Raw genomic sequence first — 11,273 nt, 5'->3', positions numbered from 1 at the left:
AGTCATATGCACAGCTAAACAGAACTGTTTTGAGCCTGGATTTAAACATTGTCAAAGTAGAGGCCTGTCTCACATCTTCAGGAAGATTGATCCAGGTTTTAGCTGCATAAAACTGAAACGCTAAATGCTAATGTATAGTCCTGACTCTGGGCACCAGCAGGAGGCTGATCCCTGAGGTTCTCAGAGTGTGAGATGGTTCATATGGCACTAACATGTCGGAGATGTACTTTGGTGTAAGGCCATGGAGAGACTTGTACTCAAGCAGAGCTGCTTTAAAGTCTATTCTCTGAGCACAGGACTTATTTGCTTGTACTTCCTGGTTCTAGTCAGGACCCGAGCAACAGCATTCTGGATGTACTGCAGCTGTCTTAACGTTCCTTTGAAGAGGCCAGTGAGCAGGCCGTTACATTAGTCTAACCTACTGGAGACAAAAGCATGGATAAGTCTTTCTAAGTCTGGCTTTGACAGTATTCCTTTGAAATGTTTTTTAGGTGGTAAAAAGCTGCTACATTGCTATAGGTTATATGAGTCAAGACATCTGTGTTTAAGATACTGATTAAAATAAATGGATTTTGTTATGTTACTGTATTATGGAGTTGTTATATGTTGTTCAGGATGGGCTTACATAAAAAGCCCAAACCTTTTTTGGTTGTAATTTATGAAGAAAATGTTTTGTTTTGTCTTTTTCAAAAAATGTAAACCCCCAAAATAAAATTCATTCATTCATAAGAATGAATGCTGCCATCTAGTGTTTGTCCCTTTGCATGTGCGTCTCTGTAATTCTGCTTCAACAAATCTTTTTATTGGCCCTTTGTTTATTTTCTTGTGGTTTTTTAACAATCTTTTACTGTTATTAATTGCGTGCTGTTTTTAATAACCTGTCTGTTTTAATTATTCCTTTTGTCTTCACTATGATTCACTTCGCTTGTCTTTGCTATGACTCACTACTCAAGACTTAATGCTTTTCTACCTTTTTACCACACCTGTAAATGCACATTTATTTTTATTTTATTCTATGTGTCCTCTGTAAATTATTTAAATTTGGAAGGAGCCATCTGTACATCATGGCAACGGACAACACATGAAAACTAGACTCTTGGCTAATTCTGGCATGTTAAACAGTTACTGTTGGTCAACATGCACTGTCCGCTATAAATAAATAAATAAATAAATAAATACATACATACATACATACATACATACATACATACATACATACATACATACATACATACATACATACATACATACATACATACATACATACATACAGTTCTGTGATCTCTGTCTCCATTATCGTAACGTCATTGATATGCTCTTTCAATATTCAAGTGTTGTGGATAATTTTGGTATCAAAGTCGTGGAATGAAAACATTATGAAGATATTATCTGTGTCAAAAGTCATAGACTGCATCCAAGAATTCACTCAGGAATCTACTCTGAACTATAGGCCTATGATTTCAATAATTATCAAACAAAACAATATTTAAGGTTTGTTTTTTTTTTCTCTTGAAATTGGGTTTCATGTATAGGCTATTCAAAGTTACATAATGACATCCAATAAGCCTTCCTTCATAATGAAACTTATTGCAAAGAGACAGCGTCTTCTATGAGGCACTCACACAAATAAAAAAAACAAGGCCAAAGATGTTGTATAGGCTGTTTCCATGGCATAATTTTATGGACTGTATTGTTAAATCACTGACAGAAAATGCTCATAAACTCATAAATATTGACCAGCCTGAATAGATGAATACCTTTGTTGCCAACAGTAGAGGCTGACAGCAGAGATAAAAGCTATGTGTGAGTGCAGTTAATCTTTTTATTGACTAGAGGACATTGAACTTGTCCTATGAAGTGAGAAGTATTAACACCAACCTTAATATTGTACAATATAGGCTTAATCATATAATCGTGACATTCAAAAATAATTGGAGTTATATTTTAGAATTTTAAATCATTATCTTGACTGATTCAAACTGTAAAACACATGTCAATAGACCTTTTAGAATATAATAATGCATTTTACTATTAAATATTCTTTATTTAGAAGTCTATTTTTCTTTGTTGTTAAGATACAATAGAAATACTTGTTTGATTCATTGCAGACTAGGTAGCTAAAAATATCATTAGTTGCAGTCCTACAGCACAGTATGCAGATCTGAACAGATTGCACTACACAACAAGCTCTATCCAGAAACATATACATTTGTACCCTTTTGTGCTTTATTTGACTCAGTTATAAATATCAGAAAAGGATGTAAAGAAATGGACAGTGTAATTTAGATTTTGGACAAGTATGTCATTTTCCATTGTCGAGAATGTTTGTGAAGCATTGTTCCCATAATAATGTGTTTATAACTCTTCAGTCATAAAAAAAAAAAAAAACTAAGATTATTAAAATCTGTTAATAGCCAACTACAGAGTGATAATCTGAACTAAGGAAGTCATGAAGATTAATTTCCCAGATATCTGTCTGAAGTTTGTGTAAGCTTTCCGTGAGACTTAAATATACTGTAATACAACAGTTTAAACACACATGTACAAGGTCTGCAAATGATACTGGAAGAAAATATTTTCAAAATGGCAATTGGTATGAATTTTTCAGCAGATAAAAATAAACATATGCAAAGAAATCAACCAACAGATACCCATAAATTATGATATGTACCATGATGTGAATTAACCAAAAGAAAAAAATATTGTTGGACATGTTTACAGACAATTCTATTACTTTATGAAGAGTTTATAAACTCTGCTTCAAGACCCCCTGTTCACATGCATTGTTCAGACTCAGGTAAAATGACATCAGCAACTACATCAGTAAAAAATTGTGTTTTCTAATTGCTGTACCAATAATCCATCAATCAATCCAAGATTAAATAAAAGTATCTTGCAAGAAGTGCTAGTATATCTAAACTCTATACATGACAAAGCCCACTTGTTCTAAATGTTAATGTATCACCTGTATTGGTGGTGGGAGGATCGGAAGGGCTATATATACAGGTCCATTGTCCACACATGTTGCACTTTGTGTGAGTTTTAGCGCAGACATGGGCAAAGGCTTCTTCATCAGCAAAGGTGTTGGTGTACTCCTTATCATTGTGGGAGCAGCCTCTGTTGCTACCATCATCGCTCTGTCTGTAGTTTACTCACAGGAAAAAGCCAAAAACAATGAAGTATCACCTACAAATGAAGGAAGCACAACCAAACCTTCAACCACAACACCCACTCCATCCAACAAGCCCTGGGACCAGTACCGGCTGCCCAAGACCCTGGTGCCAGAGCACTACAACCTGACGCTGTGGCCTCGACTCAAACCAGATAACACCACTGGACTGTACATCTTCACAGGTGAGAACACAATTAAATATAAACTTATAAATGGAAAGGTGGTTTTACAGTTGTGCTTGTATTGCATGACTTTATAGATGTTTTGAATGCTTAATTTTTTTTTTTTCAACTGATTAAAATTCAACTACTGAACAATGGTAAATTGTCTCAATTCATATTGTAATTTTCCACTCAAAGTAAGAATCTACTTATCCAGGGAAACTGGAGTTATATTAATGCAAAAAAAAGGAAAAAAAGATGATGGATTGAGTTTGATATAATCTGTCTTTTTAGGTGAATCTAGTGTGGAATTCAAATGTGTGGAGGAGACAGACCTGATCCTCATTCACTCCAATAAACTCAACTACACTAAAGCCCCCACTGTGGTGTCTGTCAGCGGTGGGGTTACTGCCCCCAACATCAAGAAGCACTGGTTGCAGACAGTGACCCAGTACCTGGTCATTGAGCTGGAAGGTACACTAAAGAAGGACCACGTGTACCGCCTCAGCACAGAGTTTGTGGGAGAGCTGGCTGATGACCTGGGTGGCTTCTACAGAAGTGTATACACTGAAGATGGGATAGAAAAGTATGCACCACTTGATTAAAATAAATTCAGTGCAATACTTCTTCCTGTAGTATTGCTCCTACCATTTGTTTGTTATAAAATTCAGCTATATCTTGTTTTTAAAAGAACTACTTTGACTTGCACTGCTACTATAATCACTACTTTCAGGGTTTAGTTTCTCAAAATGTTTGTTTACCTGATTGTAACTAGTCTGGACTGATGAACAGTCTTATTACGGTAGATTCTAGAAAGTCGTTTTAATGTTTAAATGTCATTTTTTCTCCCAAAAGAGTCGTTGCTACAACTCAGATGCAGCCAACAGATGCCAGAAAATCCTTCCCTTGTTTTGACGAGCCTGCACTGAAGGCTGTTTTCCACATCACTCTCATCCATGAACCTGGAACTGTCGCCCTGTCCAATGGGGAACAGAAAGGTTAGTTGCTGTAACAAGAAATATGATTAATAATCACATAATTGAACCTTTAAACCACCAAAAAATAACCTCTCTACACCAATTGTTACAGAACCATCATTTAATTTAGATGATAAACCTGTATTCAACAGAACACCAACTGTAGTAAACCATTAACACTGAGGGTCAGATCAGCTCAGAGATGGACCTTGGCTGGGGAGAGTGCATTGTTTTTTTTTAAATCCGAACTCAATGACTGTGTAATGCCATCAAAATCTGTTATATCTCAATTTGAAAATCGGGCTGTGACACAGGATGACTTCACATTGTGTATAATCTAACATCCTCAAGTATTTGTATATTTAATCTAATTGCAGACTCTGTAAACAATGTGATAAATGGTGTGGAGGTGATTGAAACGTCCTTCGATCCAACTGAAAAAATGTCCACATATCTACTTGCATTTATAGTCAGCGACTATGACTTTGTCAACAATACCATTGATACCGTTTTGGTAAGTGTAACCCTACTATTTCTGACAAAATGCTCATTAACAGTATTTAAATATTTCTATTGTGTTTGGATGTAGATTCGCATCTTTGCCAGGAAGTCTGCCATTGCTGCTGGGCAAGGAGACTATGCCCTCAACAAAACTGGTCCCATTCTTAAGTTCTTTGAAGAGTATTACAATTCCAGTTATCCCCTACCCAAGTCCGGTAAGAACTTGGTATAAAGCTATAGATTTGTACCTAACAAATACCTACCAAATTATGAGAATTCTTGCCATATAACTTTCATGACCAAGCATAATGCCTTTGATTACATCAGGTCAAAATCCCCTTATCATGTGAAAGTTGTATTCTTATCACTTCTTATCATTATCTTCCTTGGCTTAAGTATTATTACATAGATTTTCCTCTTACTACAGGACACCTTGATGATTCAGACCATGCTCTCTTATTCATCTTGATTATTATGTTTTAGTAATAGTCGCTTTTGCCTTCAGATCAGATTGCTTTGCCTGACTTTAATGCTGGAGCCATGGAGAACTGGGGTCTGATAACATACAGAGAGACTGCACTACTGTATGACCCAGCCTTCTCCTCCAACGGCAACAAAGAGCGCATCGCCACCATCATTGCTCATGAATTAGCCCACATGGTCAGTCATTAACAGAATAATTAAATAAGATATAACTGGTAGTCTTATTATTATTATTAAATTCATTCAATATTACCAAATGTCTTCTGTGTTGATTAGTGGTTTGGTAATCTGGTCACTCTACGGTGGTGGAATGACTTATGGCTAAATGAGGGCTTTGCCTCCTATGTGGAGTACCTGGGAGCAGACCAGGCTGAACCTGACTGGAACGTGGTAGGTTTTCTGCCTAGAAATATCAGAGATTGTTGACATTTCAGCAGTGTTCAACCAGTGTATGCTTATTTACACAGAAAGACCTGATAGTGCTCAATGACGTTCACAGAGTGTTTGCAGTGGATGCCTTGACCTCCTCTCACCCCCTGTCCTCCAAAGAGGAGGACATCCAGAAACCAGAGCAGATCAGCGAGCTGTTTGATGCCATCTCATACAGCAAGGTATCTGAATGTATAATATTTACATCTATTGCACATTTAAATATATTTAAATATGATTCACATCATAAATAATTGAGCATGGTCATCATCCCATTCTACATCTCATTCTATAGATTCAACTAAATTAACATAACTAATATAATGTAATTGGCAGAAGTAATAATACAATACAGTAATTCTACAAGTGTAAGCAAATTCAATTTGTTTATATGTCTGTATTTGGAATCTCTCAAATACAACCAATCCTATGTGTTAATGTTTTTAGGGTGCTTCGGTGCTGAGAATGCTTTCAGATTTCCTTACAGAAGAAGTGTTCACAATGGGACTTAGGGTATGCATATATTTTGCACAATATAAAGCAAGAACATATTTATTAACCAAGAACATATTTATTAATGTTTATGTTCCTTCGCCCCCCAGACTTACCTGAATGAATTTAAGTTTGGCAACACAGTGTACACTGACCTATGGAAACACCTGCAAGATGTGAGTATTCATTTATATTTTGATTGTGTGTGGATTGATATTTTACTGATGGTTTTAAATTTGTTAAAAGTAACAGTACTTGCTATGATCTCAAAGATAAGTGGATCATGACAAACAATCTTACAAAACATGTGATAAATCATAAACAACATCTGCCTCTTGTATAACCTTTTCCATATAATCTTTATAGGCTTGTGACAATACTGGACAAAAACTCCCAGATACAGTTGCAAACATCATGAACACTTGGGTGTTGCAGATGGGCTTCCCTGTAGTCACCATAGATACAGTTACAGGAAATGTATCCCAGAAGCACTTCCTGTTGGACCCAGACTCTAAAGTCACAGTCGACTCACCATACAAGTATGTATCAAAGCTCTTTTTAGAATAAAACAAGGGATAGGTTTAGAAACTATCTCAGGAGTGATATTATAAAAAGGTTTTTTAAATTCACATGTCTCTGGTCATACAGTGACTGACAAGATCCTTTATCCCAGCCACAATGAGACTGTGTAATAGATCTAGCTAATGTACACTTTTATTATTATCATTAGGTTACTGTGTTATATATTTGTGTTATATACTGTGTGTGATCATAAAACAATTGTTGCTCTTGTATAAAGATACCAGTGGACTGTACCTATTAAGTGGATGAAAAATGGAATTGTGGAGTCTCCAGAATGGCTGGTCTCGAAGTCAAGTAAGAAATCCCCATTATACTACCTCAGTCCTTTGAAAGGACCCCTGCTTATTTAATATAAGTTATTTTGCTAAGTAAAAATGTATTAATAGTGAATGGTTCTGTGTTTGTACCTTACTATGTTTTTTATTACAGAAATATTCGATCAAATGAAAGTTCTTGGGGACGGGTGGGTGCTGGCCAATGTCGATGTAGTAGGTTACTATAGAGTAAACTATGATCAGAGCAACTGGGACAAACTCTTGAACATTCTTAGCACCAACCATACAGTAAGTTCAAACTACATATACAGTAATGCAATATTAATGAATGTGTCACCTAATTGTTCCTTACTGCATACACACATGTATTATAGCATATTCCAGTGATCAACAGAGCTCAACTAGTGGATGATGCCTTTAACATGGCTAGGTATGATGCTGTAATGTCATCTCTTTTGTAATGGATGTATTTTTCAAGAATTGATGTTATGCATATTTATAGTACATTTTAATAGTTTGTTTTTAATTACCTTTTCAGTAGTATAATTTAAGTTGTAGAACCATGCTTAAGAGGGGCCAGTTACCTTTTGTGTTTTCTTTTAGAGCCAAGATTATCCCCACATTACTGGCCCTGAATACCACCACATACCTGAAGAATGAGAAGGAGTTCATGCCCTGGGAGTCAGCCCTGGACAACATGAACTTCTTTTATCTCATGTTCGACAGAAGTGATGTGTATGGCCACATACAGGTGAGCTGGTGTAAAAAAACAAAACAAAACAAAACAAGATTTTGTAGATCTATTTTTCATTCTCAGCAATGTCCTTTATGACTGCTTTTGTAGGCATATCTTCAGAAACAGGTAACACCGTTGTTCAGACATTTCAAGGAAATTACAGGAAACTGGGCAGAAGACCCCAAGGGACACATGGATCAGTGAGTAAAATATTATTAAGACAAACTACAGACGCTGTACATACTGTATTGTAATTTTTTCCCTCTTACTTCAGGTACAATGAAGTGAATGCTATCAGTCTAGCATGTAAAACTGGCCTCCAGGAATGCACAGATTTGGTTAAAGGCTGGTTTCAGACATGGATGAGCAACTCTTCCAACAACATGTAAGTCTCTCTACAACAGAAATAATAATACAACATAAGTTGTTTTTTTTTCAAAATCCATATCATATACAGCATATATGATCATTTCACTCTTACCTTTCAGAATCCGCCCAAACCTGCGCTCTACTGTGTACTGCAATGCTATCGCAGCAGGGGGCGCTAAAGAGTGGGAATTTGCGTGGGAACAATTCAGCAAGGCCAACGCCATTGAAGCTGACAAACTGCGCTCTGCAATGGCCTGCACAAAGGAACCATGGCTTCTCAACAGGTGGGGTGACGCAATTTACATATCACATCTCCTCTGTTTTTATGTCATAAAAGCCTTGTTTATATGTTATAGTAAGTAACAAATAGGATAAATATTACTGTGTATGTGGCAACGTTACTTCTAGTCCATCTCTTTATGGTTTATAACTATAAACTGTGTATATAAATGACTCTTGGCTTTTACTACTTTGGCTTACGTATCACACATATCGGATACTGACAAATACATTATTTTACTTCATTGAGAACTATAATATTTCAGTCAGTTAAGTTAAGTGAAAATATCGAAATTTCTAGTCCATGTGACTATACTTTTCACCAAAGGTACCTGGAATACACACTTACGCCAAGCAAGATCCGTAAACAGGATGCCACTTCTACCATTGTCTACATCGCCAACAACGTGGTGGGACAGGCGCTGGCATGGGACTTTGTTAGAGCCCATTGGACATACATTTTCAATGAGTGAGTACTGCAGTGCTAACAAATCATGATTTTATTCACCTTTAAAAAAAGAGTGTGTTTCAGGTAAAATAACGTTTTAATATAGCAAGGCTAAGGAGCTGTAATCATTTTAAGAAAAAAAAATAATGTTAAACTTTTTGTAATATGTTTTGAAAGACCATGTAATCAACTGGAAAAAATATTTTTTTAAAAATAATCAACTGATTTACATGCTCTCCATTGCCAATCAAAATGATCATACTGTGATGTTAGGCTCTGTTCCAGTCCACTGTTTAATTTTCAGAACACTGAGTCATCTTTGATGGACTTGTTAAATATCCTTATGGGGTACAGTGTCACATGTCTCCTGACGCACACCACCACCATAAAACATCAAAACATTATCACACAGCAGCTTTACGGACAGTTTATGAGCGCAATGATCACAGGTCAATGATAACTCTGCATGCAACACCACCCTTTCAGCTGACCTTGTCTATTGTTTTTTTTTTTGTTTTTTGTTTTTTTTTTTTTTCCAAAATTGGTTTATGAATTCATGTATAACTTCAACTTAATGTTATAATGCCTTTTTGACTGTGTGAAAAATGGGAAAATGATTGGCAAGGTTAAAGATGTAAACAGCAGTTGAAAGAACCACATTTATTGACCCACTGCTGTTGCTGATATACCAATATTTGAAACGTTGTCATCAGGCTATGGAGGGTTTAATCTTGCTGGCCGTGCACTTGTGTTTGTTTTTAGATATGGAGGAGGCTCCTTCTCCTTTTCCAATCTCATCAATGGAGTCACAAAACGCTTCTCCACCGACTTTGAACTTCAACAGGTTTGTTTGTTTTTTCTCATTTTGTTTATGTAGTCATAATAGTGCTGGACAGTAACTTTTGTGCTGCCACCTGGTTGTCTGTGTGGAGATGTTATTGCTTTGCCAGAAAACAGGTCAGATGTGTTGAGGTGACCCCCTCACAGGGAGAATGTGTATTTATAATTTTTCGTATTTATTATTTATCAGTAAAAAAACACCTTAACTGAAGAAATACAAGATAGAAGTATTACTGTGAGGCAAAGTAATAACAAGTAGAGACAAGCAGGTTGCTGACCCCCCATCAGAATAGTTACATAGTGTACTTTTAAGTATGTTTTTTCTAGACTTTGAATTAATATTTGTTGAACATTATAAATAAATGCAATCTATTGTGGCAATTCAATCTAACATTTTAATTTCAATCTAATGATTTTATGTTAAAGAAACCTATAACATATTAGTGATACACATGATTTGTGTGCTCTGGTTGTTGTTACAGCTGAGGCAGTTCAAAGAGGACCACTCAGAAACAGGTTTTGGCTCAGGAACTCTGGCAGTAGATCAATCTATCGAGAGGACCATCAGTAACATGAAATGGCTTGAAGAGAACAAAAGCATTGTCTCTAAATGGTTTGAAGATGCTGCAAAACCATAATTTAAATATTAACCCAATACTATCCAATTTTATGGGTAGTGATTCTTTTCTCTGATAGGACTTTTTGTATTTTTTATATTTAACTCTTGTGCCCAGGAAATAAAATTGTAATTTCCATAGAATTTTTTGCAATTGTTTTAACCTAAATATTTATTGTGCAATTGTATACATAGTCAATTAGATAAATCAGTAAGTCAAATAGGATGCTAATAATGTGGTACCCTTTAAGACAAGGTTGAAAAATGAGTTACTATTTCACGCCCTGAATAAATGTTTAAATGCCCCCCTTATCTGATGGCTGACACTGAATGCTTATAGACATTTTCTACAGAGATTGTACTCTATTTTGGGAAATAAAAATGTTTGTATTTCCTATTTTTTGTGCTGATTTGATGTGTAACTATATAACTTTTTGAGTAAGATTCTTGTAGACCTATCTTTTTTATTATCTTTTATTATTTTGGCATTTACATGTATAGAGGACCCAAAATTACATAAATGGAAATAAGTAAATCTAAAAATAAATGTTGGAATGTATTAAAATAAGTGGTGAATAAAAATATATGTGTAAATAAATAAATGCTTTTACACATGAATGCATACATTAGGGGATTAAAACGATACTTGCTTTTTATATTTCTGTATTAATTTCTGATTACTATTTTTACTCATTTATTCATTTATTACATCTATTTATTTATACTATTTGCTACATTTACATTTATTTTTATTCATTTCCACTTTTCTTTGTGGCTTAAAGCAAGGCAGGCAGCTGTTTTTACTTGGGACTCTACTTCAACCACTGCTAGCTACTACTTCTTCTACTACTACTACTATAGCAACTACTTCAAATACTAACACTACTTCAAATATTACACCTACTACCCTAAC

General features: G+C 35.4%; 1 protein-coding gene across 1 annotated transcript; it reads left to right on the top strand.

The window, feature by feature from the left end:
- The first annotated feature begins 3,032 nt into the window (after window positions 1-3,032).
- On the top strand, window positions 3,033-11,006 carry LOC117371996 (aminopeptidase N-like). The gene is made up of 21 exons (XM_033967696.2): window positions 3,033-3,354; window positions 3,628-3,919; window positions 4,189-4,331; window positions 4,688-4,824; window positions 4,900-5,026; window positions 5,317-5,471; window positions 5,571-5,684; window positions 5,762-5,905; window positions 6,171-6,236; window positions 6,326-6,391; window positions 6,582-6,754; window positions 7,015-7,091; window positions 7,227-7,360; window positions 7,447-7,502; window positions 7,676-7,823; window positions 7,917-8,008; window positions 8,083-8,193; window positions 8,297-8,461; window positions 8,785-8,925; window positions 9,667-9,748; window positions 10,227-11,006. The coding sequence occupies exons 1-21, from the start codon at window positions 3,054-3,056 to the stop codon at window positions 10,380-10,382; spliced, it is 2,880 nt and encodes a 959-aa protein (XP_033823587.1). The 5' UTR covers window positions 3,033-3,053; the 3' UTR covers window positions 10,383-11,006.
- Window positions 11,007-11,273: the final 267 nt, after the last annotated feature.

Source organism: Periophthalmus magnuspinnatus, chromosome 6, assembly GCF_009829125.3.
Source record: "Periophthalmus magnuspinnatus isolate fPerMag1 chromosome 6, fPerMag1.2.pri, whole genome shotgun sequence".
Classification (NCBI taxonomy): Eukaryota; Metazoa; Chordata; class Actinopteri; order Gobiiformes; family Gobiidae; genus Periophthalmus; species Periophthalmus magnuspinnatus.
The sequence above is the reverse complement of the archived record's forward strand: the minus strand, read 5'-3'. Positions and strand labels throughout refer to the sequence as shown.

Bases quoted from the DNA above. Each gene is read 5' to 3' on its own strand.
- LOC117371996 (XM_033967696.2), top strand. From the start codon at position 3,054: ATGGGCAAAGGCTTCTTCATCAGCAAAGGTGTTGGTGTACTCCTTATC. The intron at 6,237-6,325 runs GTATGCATATAT...TTCGCCCCCCAG, and splicing joins TGTTCACAATGGGACTTAGG to ACTTACCTGAATGAATTTAA. The intron at 7,503-7,675 runs GTATGATGCTGT...GTTTTCTTTTAG, and splicing joins GATGCCTTTAACATGGCTAG to AGCCAAGATTATCCCCACAT.